The sequence below is a fragment of the Lagenorhynchus albirostris genome, chromosome 19 (assembly GCF_949774975.1).
Source record: "Lagenorhynchus albirostris chromosome 19, mLagAlb1.1, whole genome shotgun sequence".
Classification (NCBI taxonomy): Eukaryota; Metazoa; Chordata; class Mammalia; order Artiodactyla; family Delphinidae; genus Lagenorhynchus; species Lagenorhynchus albirostris.
The window spans coordinates 25,503,162-25,527,726 of NC_083113.1; the positions used below are offsets into that span (position 1 = coordinate 25,503,162).

Here is a 24,565-nt window from a genome sequence, read left to right on the forward strand (position 1 = left end):
CTCACGCACGCACCCACAAAAAAAACAAAACAAAAAAAACAAGAACCCAATATTTTTTAACAGTACACTCAATCTACAACAAACACAAATTCAGAGTTATTTTACAATGCTTCCTTTCTTAATACAAAAGATGCCCATCTTGGGTGTGTGTATATATATATATATATATATATATATACACACACACACACACATATATATATTTTATTTTCAGTGGTTTACTGTTGACTTATTTTTAAATATATTAGTGTTACTACATGCAACTGTTTCCTGTATTTAACAGCCTTCCATTTACCTTCCTGTTTCTAGCTTCCACCTACCAAAAGCTTCTGGTTGGTAGGCAGACAGGTGCCTTATTCTCTGTGAAATTGAATGCAACGGTTTTAAACACTGGCCAGAAAATGTTTGATTGCCATTTCAACACATGGAAATAGTTACATTGATGCCTAAATTGCCATTTTCTGCAAAAAGCTGTGCAATGCTGGTGTCAAAGACTAGGCAGTCACTATTCATAATGGCTGTTGCAATTCCCTCATGAATAGATCGAGGAGTGGCTTCCCAAGTCAATCGCCGCCTATGACCATTTAGCTCAAGTCGATAAGCAAAATTTTCAGCTTGCTTGCGTGTTCCTATCAGCTGTACAATTGCAAAGAATTGCTGGTGACCATCGTATTTTTCCTGTTTCTCCAAGACTAACATGAAGTGAAAGCCAAAACAGGACTGCATCATCACCCAGTCAACAGCACCAGGAAGATTAATGTCTGTAGCAAGGAAAACTATATCCTCTCCCTGTAGGGTTGTAATAGACTTATGCTGATGCATCAGATGCGGCATTACAGCATCCAAAGAGCCTTGCCATTTACAGGAAGCACCAGGGCACGGACAGGAATAAGGCCTAAACTCACAGAGCTCTTCGTGGTCTGCTTTTTCTGTGTGTGGCAGAGTTATTTCACATCCAGAAGAGGCATATTTACAAGGGAAAAGTACTGAATTGGCCACCTTCTCCATAGCCAAGTTGCGAATGGATCCCAATGGGCCCCGGCATGTTGGACAACACGTGAGCTTTGGGCGACAGTTGCTACAAACAAGATGGCCACTCTGACACTGAAGAATGGGTGGTAACACATAGTCAAAGCAGACCGGACACTCAAAAAGACTCGCCAAGTCATTGTTGGACGCAGTTGTGCCAGTCAGGGCAGGTACCCTCTGGGATGGTGTACACTTTGAGGTTCCAGTAGGTAATGCTGTTGCAGTCTGACGGCTCATTTCTGTAATAAAAAACATAAATAAAAATAAAAGGAGGCAGGAGAAAAATAATTACAACGATAACTTGTTTTATATAAATAATGTTTACATGCCATAAATACTTAAGTTTCATGCAGAATTTACTGTAAGCAAAAAGGAAAACGGTTTAAAAAAACATAAATTACTTGAAGTATGTGCATTGTACACTGGATAAAATCTCTTTTCAAAATGTTCCAGAGCACATTTAGAATTCCTTTTCTCTAAAAATAATGTTAAAAAAATCATCCTTGGATGGAATAAATGCTAAAATAGAAACTGGACCATAACAACTAAGGAACACTGTACAAGTAGTTTAAGTTCAATGCAATCAGTTTTGACTGGAATTCCTCCTCCCTCTCTGTGTTCACCTGCCCTACTCATTCTATTTCTTCCTCATTCTTAAGGCAGCTGTTGATAGCTCCAGTGAGTTATATACGTGATCCAAAGGACCACCAGGGCACTCTGATTAACTCCTCCTAATGGTGAACAGTTATCTGCTCTAGAGGTGTATTTGGGAAAGGGAAGGGGTTACAAGGGGAAGGGTCTACTGCCATTCCATCATCCGTCTCCATGGAATGTTAACACCAGCTAGGTATTAACCTTGTTTCCTACTGATCTGTGCCCCCTTCAAAAGTGAGCAAGTATGGAGGAGAAATGGAGGGCCATCCTCAAATAAAAGATTTGAGTCTGGTATTCAAAGAAAGTAAACCATTCTACTCTACTTCCATTCTACAATATAAATCAGGTATAATTTACAAAGCAGGAGAGTCAGGAAAAGATAAATAAAGAATAAAGATAAAAAGCATCAGAGAGACTCACACAACATTGGGGGTGAGGGATAGAGCCAACAGGTAAAGAACTCCTTGTACCCTAGAGTTCACCAGTGTTGCTGAAGCATTCATCAGTACAGTGATAAACATTATTTAATAAATGCCATCTGGAAGAAATGATCAACAATATTAACTAACTTGTTAAGCTAAATGAAAGATAAAACAAGCCACCTTTTCCCAGAAATCTACCTTTGCTAGGATATAGTGGGCCGCTTTCTTGGGGGTGACAAAAAAATCAGTCTACTGATGTCCTAAGAGTATACTCCCAATAACCATAAGCCATATTTCTACAAAATTAAACTCCTCAAATTTAATGTTTTCTCAATTATAATTGTTACTGTTGGAAAAAATTTAACTTCGAAAAATAATGCTGTTATCAATGTGACCACATAAATGCAATTTGGCTTCTATTACTCATAGATTGCTCAAGGATAGACACCTTAAATAGGGACTGAGAGTGAAAGAAAAACAAAAAAATGCCAAAACAGATCAATTCCACTGTCACTAAAGGTATATTCTAAAGTACAAGGGGAAACGAAAGTACCACAGAATTCTATCATAATGTGGCTCATCACATGGATTTAGGACAACAGGAATCAACTCTCATCACTGAAGCCCTCTATAACCCCGTATTCCAGCCCAACAAAAGCACTATAAAGGAACTCTGCTGTAATCCAGTTTCCCCTGAGGAGATTCTTTGTGCATATGATGATCCATGCATTTTGTTTTAGGTCACTAGTAAAACAATGGGCTTATCAGCATTGCCAAAATATCCTGTATGTTTATTTCATGGTCCATTTTATGCTGCTCATTTAAGAGAGCAACATAATAACTGGGAAGTGGTTCCTTGGACACAAAATAATCTAAGCCACCAATGCCTTTCAAATCACTAAACCAAAACAGCTAGTCACACGTTGAGAGGCAGTAAACTCAGTTTGTATTCAACATAATGTAACTATTAAGCAAGAAAAGTATTACTGTTTTAATTTCTTGACCGAGCAAAATAGTTATACATTTATCATCAACAGTTCAGACTCATGTTACAGTGTACATTATTATTTTTCCAACATTGTAGAAAGCACAACTTAAATTCCTATTCAAAGTGTGAAAACAAGCAAAATGTGGCGTCTATTTCTTGTGAATGGAAGTATTACAGGATAGCAGCTACTAAAGCTTCCCAAAGCTCGGAAGGTGGAACCCAGCTCCATCTTCAAAGAGAGAAAGAGCCCCAACCCACACACAGCCCTGCAGTAGGAACCAAGGACTCAAGTGTCTGGACAACTCTGCTGGAGTCATGACATAACCTGAAGTTTGATTTAAATTGAGAAAAGTACACAGCTGACCAAAGGAAACATCACTGCCAGCTCAATTATGGTGCAGCCATTCCCTGATCCATCTAGATTCCACTGGCTCACACAACTTTCCCATTTCACAGTTTAAGCAACCCAGTCTCTTAATGGCAGTACCTTTTCTCTTCTTTGTCCCAGATGCTGGTAAACAAGTAAGCAAGACGCCCCTCCAGGAGTACAGAAAAGGTAAGGGAGGCTTCCCCGTCATGAGAAGCCAGGCAGCTCATAGCCTTTCCCCCAGAAGTAAAGACGACTTGCAACAGAGGGCCGTCCTGGACACCTTTTGTTCCTAAACATGTCCCGGGTCAAGTTTTCAAGAAGGGAAGGCACGTGCCCTGCTCCATACACTGCATTCAATACTCCTCAGAAGCACTGGCTACAGAGGCAGAGAACTGAAGCCCCCATCCTGTCTCAAGAGGAGCCGACCACACCTCCCCATGAGCTCAAATTCGCCTGCGTCTCCAAAAATGGGAGCCATTGCCGAGCTGTCCTCTGCTGGGCCCTAAACCTTCGTCTGTCTGTCTCGGAAGTCTATCTTCCCCAAATTCATCGGCTAGGCTCCAGCCAGCTCGGTGAAGGACAAGACTGTAGCGTGCGTGGAAGCGACCGGACGAGGAGTTGCGGTCTCGGTGCCAGCTCGAGCTACTGCTGCAGGGTCCGGCCCGCAGCTGGGAGGTCCCGCTCCACGCAGAGTTTCAGACTGTGCTGTGCTCAGGGCGGCGGCTGCCTCTGAGGGCGAAGGGCGGGGCGGCGGGGGGGGGGGCGGGCGGGGATTAAGGCTCCACCCCACTCAGCCTAGGGCGGTTCTAAAGCAAGCAGCGCGCGACTCCCACCAGCCACCCAGCCGGAATAAACCCGAGATCCCCGCGAACCTGGCGACACTGCACACGCCACAGCATTTCCACCAGCTTACAAGTAGGTAGAAACACTCCGCTTCTGTAGGCCCAAACAGTCAGATATAGGCAATTTCGGTTGGTTTCGGCTGGTTTCAACCCAAGATCTGCACAGAATATATGGGAAATCCGTGGCCAGACAAGCACTCTTCTCTGCAGTACACTCTCTCGGTTAACCGTGAGAACGCTAGATTTTTATACAGTAAAAACATTCTCCCTACTTCGTTCAATAACTATTTATCGGGCGTCAACTACCTTATTTCCTCAGTTGTAACTCACTTCCCCATTTTCACCGCACCTTGTTTTAAACTCCCCCTTCTCCCTTCGAGAAGACTTCGCAGTGAGAGTAGTAAACACACATAACCATATTAAACTCCTGCTTCAACCTTCAAATTGAGATTTTATTCTCTTCCCACTCTAGGAAAGCCAACTTAAACGGCCTTATTAAACAGAGTAGCTTGTTTTGTTTTTAAACAAGCATTACCCTTGTCCCAATAAAGTCCAGGGCCTCAGATTTGCATTGCGTCAGCTCAGGCATTCAGAAGTTTAACCTGTCATTACATCATGCTTAGGGCAGCCTTTAAAGGCAGCAAGAGCTGGTAGTGGGGAGTGAACCCTATACTGCAAATTGTAGATTGCCCATTTTCAGCATAAAATCTTAACTCTAATCACTTACCCACCCTATATAGTGTGTTCAGTCACCTCAACCTCATTTTGATATTAGGAATAGAAATGTAATTGAAAATAGTCTGTTCACTGACAAATATAAATTACTATTACCTAGGTTTTTATTTTCTAATACATATTCATTCTATTCAACAGTTAAGTCTCAGGTTTCTACAGCAGGAGACTTAAAATGTTTTAGGCAGGAAAAACTCCAAACAGAATTAAGACAGAGTCTAAATGTGTAAAACAAATAAAAGGGATGACAGATTTCTCAAGCCAAAGAAAAATTTTTTCCCAAACTTCCAAAGGACCTATACAGATCCTTACAACACTATCTGAAAGCCATTAATATATGGACAAACCTCGCAACAAGTGAGTCAGCACAGTAAAAATGTGGGTGTTCTGGAGCCATCTACACTTGGATTCAAACCCAGTCTTCACCACCCGCTCAGCTGTAAAACTGGGACAATATTTCCAGCCTTGCATGGCTTTTGTCTGGATTAAGGGAGACGGGTAAGTTATATATATATCATAGGTGGTACATATTCCAAAATATGTACGTACTCACACAATTCCAAAAGTTAACTTGTTTTGCCTGAGGTCATCAATTAGTTAGAGACATAGAACTTGTGGGTTCCAGATACATACTCTAAAAGATGCCTTTAGCTTGTAAGGTTATCAAAAATGTATACCAAAGATCAACTGCCATTTAACTAATTTTTAGCACAATACAGAATTTCTCCACTAGGTAAAACATTTATTTAAACTGGTTTTACGAGGGAAAATTTCACAAAAACTACATTACACTAAGACAAGCCCATAGAATCCAAAGTTAGCAAAAATCCAAAATTTACCAAGAGTGCACTATTACCTACCCTTTCTAAAATAAAGCCTACATCTCAGGCCCCGTTTGGTATAAAGTTTAAACAGATTTTAATTTAGATAAAAACATTTTAGAATCAGCCTTTAATGTTGCCTTAGTAATTTCAGAGTATTTAATCGTTGCTTTGCCACATTCACAAACTTATGATAGAAGTAGTCTTAAACTTTTATTCTCAATTTCATGGGGGAAACTTTGTTTCCTATTATAAATTATAAATGACTAATGAAGAATTTCTCTGATTAAAATGAATACACAACAATGTTGTGCTTTTCACTTTCTTGCCTTTTACTAAAGTTACTGCGGCCTGCAAATAATGGCCCCCCTCAAAGATGTCCACATCCTAATGGTTTGTCTACCTCAGACGAAATTAAAACTAAGGCAAGTCTCCTTAAAATTCAACAGCTTAAAATGCCAAAAGTTAAAAATCAAACTTTGTTATAAAACCATAATGCCAAGAAAAAAATTAAGCAATCTATTTTTAGTTTCCAGAACTGCACCAAAGTAATAGGAATTTTAAAAAATTATACAAAGTATTTTCCTAAAAGCTCTATTTTCCTGAAGATAATTCAGAAGACGTTGTAGCCACAGAATCAGAGTTATGTGTCCAGTAAGAGGGATGATCTGAAGTGGGGAAAGCCCAGGACAAAAGACCTGATAGAAGACCTGTAAAACCAGAAGTCTGAACAAAGGTGATGACAGTAAACGGAGAGGAAAATGCAAACCATAACTTAAATGTGTAAAGCAAAGTACTTTTGCTTTTTAATGCCTAACACTGTATTTTGAGGCTTCTACACCTGGTAAAAAAAAAAACATATACTTAACCAGAACCCATTAGGCACTATGCTAGATACCAAACTGTAATAATGGATGAAATGCAAAGTAGAAGTGAGATGCCTGTGACACATCTAAGAGATGGAACTCTCATACTCTGCTGGTGGGAATGCAAAATAGTATCACCATATCCTGTCACTGAAGAAAGTCCTATTGGAAAGCATGATTCTACATCCTAATTTTATTTTACTAGCTATTATCCTTATTATTTTTATTTCACATTGAATCTATATTAACATCAAGAATAAAAGTATTAACATCTCCCAAAACAAGGCAGGTCATTTAATGTGCTAATAGTGAAGCTTTCCCTTTCCCACCTGCCAGGATAAAGACTGTACTAAACTTCAAAACTTTTGTCAAAACAATCATTTAAACCTAACTGCAAACATTCTGATTTCATTTCTCACAACTATATCATAAGACAAATACCCATCTTTTTCTTCCCCTTGAATCCTTAATTATGATTCATTTTTTGGTATGGCCATAGTACCTCAAAAAAGTTTTCAGAAAGGGCATGTAAGCAATTAAGTCTCAGTCTTAACAATCTGAAGCTCTTGCACAAGCTTAGAATTCTAGTTCACACCCTTTACCCCTAGAACTACATAAATTCTGCTGTCTTCTGACATGTAACTATGTAGATGAAAAATCTAATGTCATTTTTATTTTCATTCATTTGCAGGTAACCTTTTTTACCCTGACAGGTAGCTTCTAAGACTCTTATCTTTGGAAGAAATTTTCATCAAAACATCTAGATACATGCCATCAGCACTTGCCAAACACGAGGTGAATATTTTCAATCCCAAGACTCAAGTCTTTTACCTTTGTGGACCTTTCTTCTAATTGTTCTTCGACTCTTACCATTACTCAGTTCTTTTCTTCACATAATCCTGATACTGACTCTCCTGGATCTATCTTCAAGTCACTTATATATTTTTTTCTCATAATTCCAATCTTTGTTTTGCACTGCATTCCAAGAGAACTCATTAAATTCTAATTCATAAATTTGGTTTTGCTAAAGTTACCTATCTCTTGGTATGCTAAAGAATTTAATTATGTAGATCCTCAATTTCCAACAAGGGAACAGAGAGTTTGATGGCAGGAACGGCTACTTCCCCTTCCTTTCCCTGAAGCTGGAATGGCCACATAAATTCATACTGCATTGCTCTTGTACTTCCTTAACCCCTCTATTAAAGTTTTCATGTCCCTCATTGGAGCTTCATTGTTGGTTGGTTTCATTCTTACTGCTATAACCTAAATGGTTCCAGGGTCAGCAAGTTAAATACTGAGGCAGAGGAGGGACTTTCCTCCATTCTCACTAAAACAGCTGCCCCAAATATTTATTAATAAGCATACTTATGTACCAGGTATTGTCCTCAATGAGCTTCCAGGTTAAGCATTTACCCCCTGCATTATAGACAGGAAAATAGATTTCAAAATAAATATTTCAGATCACAGAACTACTTTAAGAAAAAAGAAAAAAAAAGGAAGTTGGAGCTATCTATCGAGGAGGACTTAGAAGAGGTGACAAATGGCATCCTAGGCAAACAGACATTATGAAAAATTTTAGACTTGGAAAAGATGTTAACCAGCTCTCTCATTTTCAGAAGAGAAAAATGATACAGAGAAGTTAACTTGCTAGATGTCGTATAAAGTAGGTCAGTGTTCTAATCTGGGCAATATGTTATAATTTCCTAGATCCTTTCAAAGCAGATATGCTTTGGATATTTTCTAATTCAACTTGAAAAATTAACCTTTTCTGAATTTAAGTTTAATAAGATTCAACTGTCTTGCTTTCGCTCCCAACACAAGAGAGATCCCAATGTAGCCAGGAGAGATTAAAAAAAAAAAAGATGGGAGATAAAACCTGAAAAAATAAGAGTTACCTTACGTCAGCTCCTTAGAGGGGCCTTTCCTGATCACTTTATTTCTAAAGGCCAGATCACCCTTCTTACTGTCTTCATATTATCTCTTGCCATATGAAATTCTCTTACTAAATAACTTACTTATTGTCTGTCTTCTGCCCGTCTCTCTCTCCACAATACCAGCTTTTCACTGATAACAGCAATTCTCAAACTTTTTTGGTACCAGGAACCCTTTACACCAGTAACTGGCAAACTACAGCTACAGATCACTTGCCTGTTTTTGTAAGTAGTTTTACTGGAACATAGTTAAGCCCATTCATTTACATATTATCTGTGACTGCTTTCAAGGATGGAGTTAAATAAAAAGTTGATCCTATGACTCCTAAAGCTAAACCTATCTGGCCATTTAAGAAAAAAATGTCTTTACTGCTTTAAAGTTTTAAAAAATTATTGAGGACCCCAAAAGAGCATTTTGTCAATGTGGTTTATATGTATTAATATTTACAATATTAGAAATTCAAGCCAAGAACTTTAAAAATATTTATGTTAAAATTACCATCACATTTTTTACAAAACAATTAAAAATCTATTACATAAAATGTTTATGAAAAATAACTATCTTCCATAAAAGGGAGAAGAGTGTTTATGTTTTACATTTTTTGCAAATCTTTTTAATATCTGATGCAATAAAAAATACTGTTGGATATTTAATATCTGCTTCTGCAATTAATCTGTGAAGATACCACATGTCATGTAGCCTCTGGGAACCTCACTTTACTCTCATGTCTCATTATTGTGAAAAAAAGTTTTGACCCTCAAAGGGTCTTGAGAACTCCCAGGATCCCTGAACCACTAACTTCTGGTTCAAGAGCTCTGTACTACAATATAAACTTCATCAGCATAGACCTTGTTTATTTTGCTCATGCTTCTATCTCCAGCACCTAGGACAGTACCCAGCCCAGACCAGGTACTCAAATATTTCTGGAAGGAATGAATAAATCAAGTACAACAGTATGAAAGATTCCAAATAAAAGAAATAGCATGTATACAACCACAACTCACTCATCCCTGATGACCCCTAAGGTAGAATATATCTGTTACTTGCTATAACATTAAAGAGAGTGAATTCACAACTAAGATTTAAAATTCACTTTAAATAACACTATTTTACAACACACTATGCTTATCTTTGACAAAGGAGCAAAAGGCAACACAATGAAGAGAGTCTTCAACAATTGGTGCTGGAACAGCTGAGTATCCACATGCAAAAAAAAAGGAATCTAGACACAAATCTTACACCTTTCACGAAAATTAACTCAAATGGATCACAGATCTAAACGTAAAATACAAAACTATAAAACTCCTAGAAGATAACAACACAGGAGAAGATCTAGATGACCTTGGGTTTGGCAATGACTTTTCAGAAACACCAAAGGCATGAACCAGGAAAGAATCAATTGATAAGCTGGACTTGATTAAAAGTAAAAATGTCTGCTCTGCAACAGTCAGGAGAATGCGAAGACAAACCAAAGATTGGGAGAAAATGTTTGTAAAAGACATATCTGATAAAGGACTATATTATCCAAAATACAGCACAGAACTCTTAAAACTCAACAAGAAAGCGAACATGCCAATTAAAAAACGGGCAAAAGACCTTAACAGACACCTCACCTCATCAGATATACAGATGGCAAAGGAGCATATGAAAAGGTGCTCCACATCATTTGTCATCAGAGAAATACAAATTAAAACAAAAATAAGGTATCACCACACACCTTTTAGAATGGCAAAATCCAGAACACTGACAACAGCAAATGCTGGTGGACATGTGGAGCAACGGGAACTCTCATTCATTGCTGGTGGAAATGCAAAATGGTACAGCCACTTGGAAGGCAGTTTATTCAAAACTAAACGTATTCTTACCATAAGATCCAGCAATCATGCTCGCTGGTATTTACCCAAAGGAGCTGGAAACTTATGTCCACACAAAAACCTGCACATAGATGTTTACAGCAGCTTTATTCATAATTCCCAAGACGTGGCAGCAACTAAGATGTCTTCCTATAGTGAAGAGGTAAACTGTGATACATTCATACAATGGAATATAATTCAGAAATTTTAAAAAATGAGCTATCAAGCCACAAAAACATATGAAGGAAACAAATATATACTGCTAAGTGAAAGAAGCCAGTCTGAAAAGGCTACATACTGTATGATTCCAACTATATGACATGCTGGAAAAGGCAAAGCTATGGAGGCAGTGAAAAGATCAGTATTTGCCAGAGACTGGGCAGGGAGGGGATGAAGAGGTGGATCACAAAGGATTTTTAGGGCAGTGAAACTATCCTGTATGCTACAGTTGTGGGTACATATCATTATACATTTGTCAGAACTCATATAATATATAGCACTAAGAGAGAACCATTAATGTAAACCATGGACTTTGGGTGATAATGATGGGGCAGGGTGAATACAAGAAATCTCTGTATCTTCTGTTCACTTCTGCTGTGAATCTAAAACTGCTCTAAAAAAATAAAGTCTGTTTTAAAAAATAATAACAACACTATATGGTGAAGTAAATCATTTTATCACCATAAACACAGTCTAAAAAATTGAATATATTTTCATACCAGTTCTCTAAGTTTTCAAAACATTTGTTTGTGACATCACAGTTCCATAAACCCATTCATTCCTAGGTAGTAGTTTCATTTTTTAGTAATGCACCACTGGTAACCTACCTTAAGAATATACCTATGCATATACCTATATTAATTACTTTGATATTGGGCAAAACTACAATATCCTGGGTCTCAAGTTGCTCATTTGTGAAACAATAAAACTAACAACAAGATTTTTGGACTTTAACTGAGATCAAGTATGTGGGAACATTTGGTATATTATTAACAACACACTCAGTGATGTTCACAGAGCCATACTAGGAACCCTGCAAGGAATCACTAAATTAAAAAGACCCAGATTAGGGCTTCCCTGGTGGCGCAGTGGTTGAGAGTCCGCCTGCCAATGCAGGGGACACAGGTTCGTGCCCCGGTCTGGGAGGATCCCACATGCCGCGGAGCGGCTGGGCCCGTGAGCCATGGCCGCTGAGCCTGCGCGTCCGGAGCCTGTGCTCCGCAACGGGAGAGGCCACAGCAGTGAGAGGCCCGCGTACCGCAAAAAAAAAAAAAAAAAAAAAAAAGACCCAGATTATACAGGATTTTACTGAAAACTGTTGTTTCAACGTACTGTGTTCATTTTCATAACCTCAACTTGGGACTGTCGGAAACATGATAAAGATAACAGAGTTTGCTATGGAAGAAGCTTCAAACTGAGCATCTACCAACCTGTAAGGCTTCATGTCAGCAGCTTCATATACAGTCTTTATTTAAGACTCATAAAGAAGGGTGTATCTCCATTTTGCAGATGAGGAAATTGAAGATCAGAAAAATTAAGAAGTAATAAGAACAGAGCCAGACTGCTTCATTCCTGAATCTTATTTTCTTTCAAATAACTCTAAAAAAAAGTATGTATAATCTTCTCACTCTGGCACAGAATATTCAACTTAGCATCCAACTAATCTTCAATGTTTATAAAAATTGACCAAAAAAAAAAGTCCCCTAAATTCTTTAAGTTAAAACTGTAGTCATAGCAAGTAAGTTGCTTTTTGAAATTTTCTGTATCAAAGTGGTATAATCTAACAGCCATTAAACCATTAGACATTAAATCAAAGCAAAGAATCGAGAAGAGAGGTAAGAGCAGAGAAATATATAAGAAGCAGGGGACTTCCCTGGCGGTCCAGTGGTTAAGACTCCACACTTCCACTGCACGGGGTGCGGGTTCAATCCCTGGTTGGGGAACTAAGATCCCACATGCCACATGGTGCGGCCAAAAAAAAAGAAAAGAAAAGAGTAAAAGAGTAAAAGAAGCAGGAAGAGGGTCAAAAATAGGCTCTCAACTTTATGTCCTACCACATATCACTAAATAGAATTTTGGGGAATTCACTTGAAATTACTGAAACCATGTCAGTCATGATTACAACACAGTCACTACTGCGATATAACCAAAGCTCACAGTGTCTAGATAAAAGCAGCCAAATACTATTCACTTAGTTACACGTCCACGTTTGAATACAACTGTTCACTACCCTGATTATGTTTTATATTCTCTTAGGATGTAAAATTGTCACACATTCCAGTAGATCTTTGCTCTTTTGCTCCATCTTGATGTTAAGCTATGCTTTTTAAATCTTCCTCATAAAATATCTTGTACCCAGTTCTGCACTGTAACATTCATCTTCCCATTTTTCCTGACAAATAACGGTAAGTAAACACACACATAAATACAGAGAACAAAAATTTTAAGCATATCTAAATTGGTAATAACCTATGAAGAGTTGGTGATAACTAAGCTAAACAGAAAAGAACACATTGCTTGAGACGAAGAAATTAAAGAAATGAGGTAAAAAGTCACACCGGAGTCTTAATATCAATACACTGATATTGATAGCTCTTTACTACTACTGCAGAAAAATAATGGAATTTATAGGGGGAAATGCCATATTAAAAAATTCATGGAGCCTTATTCAAAAGAAATTATATTCCTTTGAAGGAGTTATAATCTGTGTCTTCATAAGCATCGCATCTGAAATTCTAACCAAATCATTTTAGTTATTTCAAATAAGGATATAACACACGAATTAACTTAGACTCTAATTTTCCTCAAACTAAGATTCTGTTCTCGGGGTGGGTGCCACATTTCTCTACAAAAATTTGTTTTATTTTCCTGTGTTTAATAATCTAAAAAACAGCATTAGCACATTCTGAATCATCTGAATCCACCTGTTAGCCATGTAAATGAATGTTCCTATTTACATTTATGGTCACACTAGCTCCAAGTTGGTACTACAGTACTCTAATTATGGGAGGCTAAAGAGAAATACAGAGGGGGACCTAATATATAAATGATGCATTTGTGTGAAGTGAAGCCCAAATGACATCATGGTTTTCACTGAAGCACTTACACATTGGTAAGAAAATGCATCATCTGGTGACCACAACATATGGGATAATTTTGGTGTGCTCAACTCAAAAAGAACTTACAGCATAATAGTCAATTCCATAACTCATGTTGTTTCAAGACTTCAATTTAGCAGGCAGTATTCAATACTTTCATAATTAGTATAATTTGAATTTTACTGGTTTTGTAGTTTTGTTTGTATTTAATTTGTAAGTTTTGAGCTGTCACCAACATCTGACAGATTTGATCAGATCACTGGCTCCTGCCTGGTAGTGATTCCTGCTCTTCTCCCCAAAGTCTTGAATTTGGGAGTTGTCCATGGCCCACTTTTCTTCACTTTGGTGATCTCATTCACTCTTGTATTTTTAAAATTCCACTGATACTGCCACGGACTTCAAGATTTTTATATACAAAAACCCTCCAGATGTGTCTTAAACCCCAGATGTGTACACCCTCCTAGACATTCCTACAGCGGGGTGGCCAAAACTGAACTCCTTACCTTCTCCCAGACTACTCAACCAATAGCCTTCCCCTCACTTGATGGAAACTCCATGCTTCCAGATACTCAGTCCAAAAGCCTTCAAGCCTTCATGTCATCCTTGATTCTTCTCTACACATCCTGTATCTAAAACCACCAGGAAATCTTACTGTACCTCCTTGAAAACTATATCCAGAATCCAACCACTCCTCACTACCTCTACTACTATTATATAGTCTATGCCTCATTATCTCTCAACTGGATTACTGCAATATCCTTCTAACCAGTCTCCTTGCTTCCACCCTTGTTTCCCACCCCACCCGCGGATTCCAAGCACAGCAATCAAAAAAATCCATTAAAATCTCCCATGTGCAGGTAATAGATAAATCCTACAACAGCCTATAAGGCCCTACACAATATGATGATGTGTCCCATTACTCTTTTGACTTTATCTCCTACCTCTTTCTCCCTCACTCACTGTACTAGCCTCCTTGTTCCATAAGGCTAGGTTGCTCCTTTGGGCCTCTACCTTAAAATACTTTTCTCCTGGACACCCATATGACTAACTCTTTCACCTTCTTCTAATCTTTGCTTGCATATTACCTTCTCAATGAGGCCTACCCTGTTCCCTCTATTTAAAACAGTGCCCAGCACTGTGCCCACTGACCCCTCCTCCTAATCCTTGCCCATTCTACCTCTCTTCCTCTTCCCTTCCCCTCCTCCATTTCTATTCTGTTGTTGTCAGTAAAATGGATGACCTTCTATCAGGCTATACAATTTACTTATTATGTTTGTTGTTGTAGCCCCCCTCACCACCTGGAAAACGGGAATCTGTCTGGTTCAATGATGTGTCCCAAACATTTAAAACAATGCCTGACACACAGTACAGGTTCAATAAATATTTGTTAGATGAATAAATAAATTAGAAGGCAAAAGAGCTTTGGACTTTTGAGCAGTAATATCCAAAGCTAGATGCAACAGAGCAATACTTTTTAAAATCCACAAAGAAAACGATTAATTAACATTCTAGAAATTCTGTGCCCAACCAAATCATCCTAAAAGTATTGAGGGCAGAATAACGATGCAAGGTTTCAAAACATTATTTACATCCCCTAGATCATGGAGAGGAGTAGGGGCAGGGAGTTTTTCTTTAAAAAATAAGCCTAGTGAAATATTTGATTTTTAATTATTGTACATGTAAAACTCTTTAGACTAAAAGAAAAAGAAATTCAAAAACTTGATGTGAGAACTGTCACAAACTGCATGCATTACTTAAAAAATTATAAATTTGTTTCCAAAGATTTGACTCCAAGTATTACATAAGATGTGCAGAAACAGACTTTCCTACACTGTTGGAAATGTCCACTGTGAAGGCTTCTAATAAGATTTGGCAGCTTGTTTCAAAATATAAAGTTTGAATACTCTTTGACCCAGTAGTTTCTCTTCCAAGAGTCTATCCAACGATTTACACATTGGCAAAGCTGTATACATATGGATGCCTACAGCAGTCCTGTTTGTAAGAGCAAATAAACTGAAAACAGCCCTAGCTTAAGAAAGTGATTAAATTATGGTCCATACAACAGAACATGATGCTGCCTTTTTTTTCTTTTAAAAAAGATAGACTCATAACTACTAACATATAAGAATCAAACTGTTTAAACAGGTGGAGGAAAAAAACAAGCCCACAGGATATATTACAATCCCATTTATGTTAAAAGAGAAAAAAAGAATTAAGTAAATATGGACATTGACATAGCTGTCTATTTTTATATATGTACTCATGTGTGTACATACCATGTAATGGGACAGAAAAGAAACCAGAAGGACATCCGAATTGCAGAATGTGGTTTAAAGACTTAAGGTAAGGGTTTAGAGAAGGGGGAAAGGAGGTCAAGTTTAGAACCAGAAATCACAGAGAACAGAGATGGGACCACCTAACTACAAGTACACAAAATATCAAGAACAGAAGGATATAGACCGTAAGCACAAACTTCATCATTTGGAATTATGCAGTTCAAACATGTATAGTTACTGACAAGTGGTAATCATTAATGGGAAAATATCTACAAGGATTTAAGTCAGATCAAAGAAACGGACTTTAAAATGTCTATGGCTGTCTCAAAAAAATGTGGAACACAGAGACTAGAAACTACACCAAAATGTCTACAATGGTTACTTTTCAATTATCACATTATGAACAATCATGAGGAAGGTGGGGGCTGCATTTCTGTATGCATTTCTCAAATGTTCCATAAAACATTTATATTACTTTGGTGATTAATAATAATTAAATTTTAGTGCATATTTTGTGTCCCCACACTTTCCTGCTAATGAATTGCTAGTGACTTCATACACAAATTTAAACACTGAGAGATCAAGAGTTGATTTTGCCTACTGCATTCTTTTTTTCTTAGTTTTTTTCTTAAAATGCCTCAAATAGATGAATACTTACTTATAGGGAAAAAATTATTTAAAAAACAGCTTATTCACATTTTTTAAAACCCACATATTTCAAATATGTATATATTTTAGTTTATACTTATAAAAAATACCTAAATTTAGCATTTTAAAAGTTAATTCTAAGACAAAATTTATCTGCTCACCTCTCCAAGCAAAATCAAAAGAACACAGTCTACAGAGATTAACTCAGAACTATCTGTATTAACAAGATATCTGAAGCTGTCCCTAACAAAACTAAATCAGGGACTCTGACAAAACAAAAACAAACAAAAAAGCCACAACTCAACTTCAGCTGAGTTCAAAGGAGCTAAAAGGTAAAATACAAAGGGGGAAAAAGCAAGTTTTTAACAATTAGATTACTTCATTTAAACCAAAAATTGAAGTAAAAAATGTAGTGTACAGTGTACTTAATTTCACTGTATCAACCATTACTACCTAAGCCTGTCAACATGACAATAATAACTATAACAAGTACAGTATAATACTTCCTATAAAATTCAAGACTGGCATTAAATTTTTCTAATTTTCTAAGAGACTATTTCTCACTGGCAATATCTGCTTTATAAATATAAATTAGTTCTCCAAAGATTTTTCCTCCACTTCTCTTTCTAGTTCCATGTGCTCCCAATCCCCTACTATTCAAAATAAAATCAAAAGCCACAAGTAAGTTCAACATGACTGGCCAACCTCAAACCTAATAAAAGGTCTTTGCCAATATCATTTTGGTCACTGTGGCTCAAACCTAGAGAATAAATTGACCCCCAAATGGACTGTATTATCTATTGATATATCATTCAGTCTAGAGTTCCTGAAGATTTACACACACACACACCCAAAAATCAAAATAAAAGTAACAGGACACATGGGAGCTGGTCATGATAGTGTGTGAAAATGCATCAAGCTGTATCCTTAATATTTGAGCACTTTTCTATATGTAGTTATCCTACACTTCATCAAAAAAGTTTACACTGGGGGGGGGAAGTAACACTATTGCTCTAGGTATTCTAGAATCTCCTGAGAACAATAAGTATCAGGTGTCATAGCTGGTAAACACATCACAGAATCTCTTCTCTCCTCCCCTCTGCTCAGTTTCTCAATATATGTCTCTCTACTATGTCTTTAACCCACCATAGTACAGTAATCACTAACTATAAATACTCAACCGATGGCTTCACCCATACTTCGTTTAGAAAATACAACAGAAGCCATCAAATGCTGACTTACCACTTCCTTTTCCTCCCCTTAGAATGGAAGAAGTGACCCAGGCCCTTGGGCAGTGTCCTGTCACCTTCTCAGACTTCATACTCCTTCTATTATCCCTTTCTCACATCAATGTCTCCCTCTTTTTCTACTGGACCATTTCCTAACACCCGAACATGCTCTACTATCTCCCATCTGGCTTCTGTGATATTCCTTCTGCCTCACTGGATCATTCTGGATGTCTCATAGATATCTTAAATCCAACATATCAGAACTTTGAGTTTATTTGCTATCCTTCCATTTTCTGAGTTTTATTGCTATCTGTACCACCACCCCCCACCCCCTCTAGTTTTTCCATTCTTGGTAAATAGCACCATGATCCACACAATTACTCATGCCAGAAACAACCTAATTCCTTCCTTCCCTCACCTCTCATATCTAATCCATCAGCAAGCCCTGTTAATTCTGTCCCCAAAATACATCTCAAATCCATCCACTTCTCTTCATCTTCACAGCCACCACCTTAATCCAGGTTATAATCAACTACGATACTTCCTGATCAAAGAAATGGCCTTCTAACCAATTATTCTCCAAACAGCTAAAGCAATCTTAAAAGTTAAAAGCAGATTATGTTACTAATTTAATTAAAATCTTTTGATGCCTTCTCAGTACACTTAAATTCACATTCCTTACTTTGACTCTGCAGGATCTGATCCTTGCCTATCTCTCCCCCTCATCCATTTGCTCCAGAAACACTCTCTTCTCTCAGTTCCTGGAACAGTCCATGTTCACTCCTGCCTCAGGGCCTTCACCTCCGCTGCTCCTTCAATCTGAGATGTTCTTCCTTCTCTCCTTCAAAGGACTAGCTCCTTATCCTTTTAAGGTAGCTTGAATATCACCACTTCTCACAGCAAGTCTCCCTCCCACCACTACTCTTTACTCTTTACAGTACATACCACAATTTGTAATTCTTTTCTCCCTTACTAGAATGTAAGTGGTAATAGAGAAATTAAATAACTAATTTTTAAAATTATTTAAGCACTTTCTCTGTGTTAAGTAATGTGCTTTTAAATGCAAGTGTCCCTGCTTTTAGGCAGTGTCTCTGCTCTCATTGAGCTTAAAATCATAAACACACTAGTAAGTGATAGAGGCAAGAGACACATCCAGATCTGGCTCTTAACCACTGAGCTACACTGCTACTCTAGCTTTAGGACATAGAGCAAGGAGCAGCAATATGCTTCATGGCTGTTCACATGCTAGTGGAAACTAAGGCTTGGAGAGGTTAAGTCATGTGCCCAAAGTAGCGAGAGATCAAGTACAATCATGAGCAAAGGCACAGAGGTGTTTAAGTGTGGTGAATGTTCAAGAAACAAAAAGAATCCAGTTTAACCAGATATGGCAAAGAAGAAATGCTGGAGGATAAGGCTAGAAGAGCATAATTGAACACTGAGAAGGTATCAGTCATTCAATAAATATTTACTGAGCACCAACTACACGCCAGCAACAGTGCTAAACTCTAGACCAACAAGGGTGATCAAGGCAAAGTCCTCATAGAGACTGCGGTCTATACCTGCGGAAGCAAAGTAGTAGAGAAAAATCATAGCTCAGGAGGATATGGTTGTAGTAGGGCCAAGCAGAAAGTGCTATGGGAACACGGAAAGAGGACATCCAATTCAAGGTGGGGAGATCCAGGAAGAGTGCCTCAGCTAAGTGATGTCTAGGCTGAGATTACAGAGCTTACTTAGTTGGAAGACAAAATATGGTGCACACAGGCACTTGCAAGTACACAGTTGAAAATGACAGGAAAGTAACAAAAGCCAGCTCCAGAAGGGTCTGTGTACTTACTATCTCTATGTCAAGGAACTTGGGACTTTACACTGAAGGCCTTAAGTCACCTATGTTAGAAAGCTCCCTTAAATGGCAGTGGGAAAAACTGAAGGGAGGAGGCAGAGACCGAAAGCAGATAGACACTTAGAAAGTAAAAGAGAAGGACTGAACGTACATGTGAAAATGAGTGAGAGACAGAAGCAACACCAGATTTGAGATAACCAGACAGTAGAAAACTCAGGGCTCTATGACTCACTGGATACAGAGGATGACAGCCTTGTATGGTTGGAAACAAAGGTTTTAGTTTTAGACACATAAATTTGAAGTACCTTGGTATGTGAAAGTGGAAAATGACGTGCAGGGAAAGACACAGTCAAAACAATGAGAAGACATGTTAAAAAAAAAAAATGAGAAGACAAACCACAGACTGGGAAAAAATGTTTGCAAAAGACAATTCTGATAAAGGACTATTATCCAAAATGCAGCACAGAAATCTTAAAACTCAACAAGAAAGCGAACATGCCAATTAAAAAATGAGCAAAAGACCTTAACAGACACCTCGTCTCATCCGATACACAGATGGCAAAAGAGCACATGAAAAGGTGCTCCACATCATTTGTCATCAGGGAAACACAAATTAAAACAAAAATAAGGTATCACCACATACCTTTTAGAATGGCAAAATTCAGAACACTGACAACACCAAACGCTGGTGGGCATGTGGAGCAACGGGAACTCTCACTCATTGCTGGTGGGAATGGAAAATGGTACCACCACTTGAAACGCATTTTGGCAGTTTACTACAAAATTAAATATATTCTTTCCATAAGATCCAGCAATCATACTCCTCGGTATTTACCCAAAGGAGCGGAAAACTTCTGCCCACACAAAAACGTGCACACAGATGTTTATAGCAGCTTTATTCATAACTGCCAAAACGTGGCAGCAACTAAGATGTCCTCTGGTAGGTGAGTAGATAAACAAACTGGTACATGCCCAACAATGGAATAATACTCAGCGCTAAAAAGAACTGAGCTATCAAGCTATGAAAAGACATGGAGGAAACTTAAATGCATATGACTAGCTGAAAGGAGCCAGTGTGAAAAGGGTACATACTGTATGATTCCAATTACATAATACTCTGGAAAGGACAAAACTATGGAGACAGTAAAAAGATTAGTGCTTGCCAGAAGTTAGGAAAGAGGAAGGGATGAATAGGTAGACCACAGAGGATTTTTAGGGCAGTGAAAACTATTCTGTGTGATACTATAATGGTGGGTACATATCATACATTTGTTAAAATTCATAATACACAACACCAAGAGTGAACCATAATGTAAACCATAACCTATGGGTAAGAATGTGTCAGTGTAGGTACATCAGTTGTAACAAATGTATCACTCTGATGGAAGATGTTGATAATGGAGGAGGTTATGCAGGAGTGGGGCAGAGTACACGGGAAATCTCTGAACCTTCTGTTCAATTTTGCTGTGAATCTAAAACTCCTCTAAAAAATAATCATAAAAAAAAATGACCTGCGAGCAAGAGAATACATGGGTCTAAGTTTCACAGCAAAGAAATCTGAGTGTCATACGAATACAGAAGTAGTAGGTCAGGAAACAAGTCTGTACTGAGTGTTAGGCACTGAGGATATAGGAATAAAAAACCACAATCCCTGCCCTTTTGCAGCAGAAGCTCTAGTAACTATAGCCATGGAAAACCAGATGATTCAAAATGCATTAGAAAAATCTCTATTTAAAAGAAACCACTGGACTTCCCTGGTGGCGCAGTGGTTAAGAATCTGCACGCTAACGCAGTGGACAAAGGTTCAAGCCCTGGTCCACGAAGATCTCACATGCTGCGGATCAACTAAGCCCGTGGGTCACAACTACTGAGCCCGCGAGCCACAACTACTGAGCCTGCATGCCACAACTATGAAGCCCACGCACCTAGAGCCCGTGCTCCACAACAAGAGAAGCCCCCACTCGACGCAACTAGAGAAAGCCCATGCACAGTAATGAAGACTCAAAGCAGCCATAAATAAATAAAAGACTTGACCTTTAAAAAAATAAATTAAAAAAATAAAAGAAATAAAAGAAACCATTAAGGATGCTTTTTAGAGAGGAAAAATTTATACCCAGTTGCTGGTTTTTTTTTGGGGCAGGGGAAGGAAGGGTAGGAAATCTGCAGTTTTCACATATTGATTTTGTTTGTAATGAGGTCTAGACCAAAATTAACCAAAATTTAAACATTTTTATAAGGTATGCATGGACATTCCATAATTATAACTGAAACTGTGTAACAGATCTCTTAAGCCAAGAAAAACCTTCAATCTCTAGAAATCAAGTAAATCAACTGCTTTAAAATACAATTTTAAGTGGTTGCTTTGCAAAGTTACTAAACTTACTTTGTTACCATCCTTATGTAAGACCTGTTTTCAAAACACTGTATAAGCTGAAAATAAAATCCTATTCTTCATATTATGTCATTGTTGCCATAGCTAGATATTTCTTTTGTAACTCCAATTAATTGTAGCCTAATATTCTTTTTAATTACAGATACTAAAGAATATTGCTCTACAACAATTTTGTAAGAATTTCCCAAAGCTTATCGGGAGAACACATTACACTGAATTGAATTAAATTTCTGAATTTGTAGTTTGTGTAATACTTATCTTGAAAAGTTCCATATCTATCAATTATACTTCAGCTTAAAATATTATTAAATGTTACTAAATTATGCTGGAACGGTGTCAAGAGGGGTCAGGTACAGCAAGTCTATAATATATCTAAAGAAAATATTTTGGCAAAGCCAACTTTAGGGTTGCAACTAATTATTCCAGATCACAAAAATCTGTATCTTTAATTTCCAGAACAAAAAATTACATAATTTATATACTCCTTTTTAGGTCAAAATCTACTTGTCACGACGTTCTCCTAACAGCTAACTAACATCCTCTCCTCCCCAATTTGAGCCAATATCTGCCTGATAAAATTACCAGACCATTACATTTATCACCATACTACACTCTGCTCTTCAGTAATGTCCAAAATAGATGGTGACACCACAGACACCTAACACTCAAAGAGACTCACTGTTCCACTCTGCCAAGTTAGTTAAGTCCTCAAAAGCAAACTGACCCATGAATTTCATTTTTTAAATTCCAGACCACACAAGACCTACCCAAATGTCTTACTATAGAAATTTCCCAATGCCATCATCTCCAAATGCCTGGACATTTACCACCTAAACCTCTTGTTTTCATTTTTAAGAAGTAACAAAATGCATTAAAAGAAAAACCCAAGCACTAATGATTTATAATGTAATTTCACATATTCTGGCCTATGCAGTTCCAACATATCCAACATGCCAAGATAATCTCACAAATTCAGTGATTAAACAACAGCCTTAGCAGTAAACATTTATTGAGCACTTAACCATGGGCTTGCCACTGCTCTAAGCCCTAAGCTCTTCGCCTACTATCATCTCATCAATTCTCCCAACAGTCCTACGAGGTAGGTACTGTCATTACCCCTATTTTTCAGATAAGGAAAATGAGGCACAGAGGTTAAGTATCTTGCCCAAGGTCACAAACCGGTGGGGCAGGGCTGGAACCAAAGCAGGCAGTCTGACTTCAGAGTCGTGCTCCCAACGTTCAACTGATGCAAAGAGTTAAAAATTTACCCTTGACAGCCCCTTATCAAGAAATGGTAAATGTTCAACTGCTAGAAACCGTCAGTCCGATCACTGTCCTATATCCGTGCTCATGGCTTCTACGACTTTGACAAATCAGCTACACCATCTGATTTTCCAAACACACAAACTGGACTTCTCTAGATGTCAGAGCAAACAAATTCTGAATCTTTCCAGGCACAGGAAAAGAAAAACCTACGCAACGCTGTGGCCCAGATTATCCACATTCCTAAATTATAAATCTGGGAGAGTCGAGAAAGGCCCCCAAACTACCCGACAAATGAAGCCTAGGAAAAGCAAGGTTTACAATAAAAAGCTGGAGCTTCCCTGGCAAGACGCTCACGCGATCTCCTCTCTAACGACATAAACAAGGGAGGAGGCTGCATTCTTCCCACCGCACAATGAAGGCTCGGGCCGGAGCGAAAGGAAGAACGCAGCACAATCGGGGACGGCCGCTCCCGGGGTCGGGGGCAGGCAGGGAAGGCCAAGGACGGCCGAGTCGCCCGGTCCTGCCCCCGGACCGGTGCGGGGAGGGGCCGGAGAGAAGGGCTGGCCACTGCCCGCACTCAGCTGACCTCCGCCATGTTGGCCGCACACCCCGGGACCCTTCACAACAAAGACCGGCAACCGGGAGCAGGGCGCGCCGGGCGCCTCCCCCGGCCGGGCCCGCCTCCCGGGCGCGCGGGGGCCGGGCCGGGCGGCGAGGAGGCCCTTCCCCGCCCTCGCCCGGCCTCTCGGGGCAGACCCCCGGCGCGGGCCTGCGGGGCTCGGGGCGCCGGGGGCGGGGGCGAGCCGGCTCGCGGCGCGGGGAAGGGCCGGGCAGAGGAGGGGAGGGGCGGGGGGCGGCGCTCGGCCCGGCGGCCGGGCAGCCGGGCTCCGGCCGAGACAAAGGCGTCCGGCGCCGGGGGCTGCCCGCGCCCCCGCCCGGGCGGCGCGACCCGGCCCGGCCGCCCTTCCCGCCCGCCGCCATTACCGGGCCTGGGAGTTCTCCTCCCGCAGAGCCCCTCGCGACCAGCTCCTCCCTCCAGGCCGGGCCCCACTTACCTGTGGGCGGAGAGCGCGCCTCGGACCCCGGTCCTGGCTCAAACGCGCTCCGTCGCCGCCGCCAACCCCGGCCACCGCGGGCAGCGCCACCGCCTCTTCCCCGTGCCGACACCGACGGGACACCCTGGGCCGCCGCCGCCGCCGCTCGAGAGCGCGCCCCGCAACGGCCGCCCCGGTTCCCCCCTGGCCGCCGCCGCCGTTTCGCGCGTCCTCGAGCCCGCCGCGCGCTCCCGCTAAATACCACACACTGCG

At 39.5% G+C, this 24,565-nt stretch overlaps 1 protein-coding gene across 3 annotated transcripts; it reads right to left on the minus strand.

Annotated features, from left to right (window-relative positions):
• Nucleotides 1-20: 20 nt before the first annotated feature.
• On the minus strand, nucleotides 21-24,565 carry SIAH1 (siah E3 ubiquitin protein ligase 1). 3 transcript variants are annotated; one of them, XM_060132431.1, is made up of 2 exons: nucleotides 24,314-24,565; nucleotides 21-1,268 (listed from the first exon to the last, which is right to left on the minus strand). In XM_060132431.1, the coding sequence occupies exon 2, from the start codon at nucleotides 1,264-1,266 to the stop codon at nucleotides 418-420; it is 849 nt and encodes a 282-aa protein (XP_059988414.1). In that variant the 5' UTR covers nucleotides 1,267-1,268; nucleotides 24,314-24,565; the 3' UTR covers nucleotides 21-417. The 3 variants fall into 3 exon arrangements, with proteins under 3 accessions (XP_059988414.1, XP_059988412.1, XP_059988413.1); XM_060132429.1 differs by lacking the exon at nucleotides 24,314-24,565 and adding an exon at nucleotides 3,581-4,175; XM_060132430.1 differs by lacking the exon at nucleotides 24,314-24,565 and adding an exon at nucleotides 2,104-3,527.

Bases quoted from the DNA above. Each gene is read 5' to 3' on its own strand.
- SIAH1 (XM_060132429.1), bottom strand. From the start codon at position 3,671: ATGACGGGGAAGCCTCCCTTACCTTTTCTGTACTCCTGGAGGGGCGTC. The intron at 1,269-3,580 runs GTACTGCCATTA...TTTTTATTACAG, and splicing joins TGGGACAAAGAAGAGAAAAG to AAATGAGCCGTCAGACTGCA.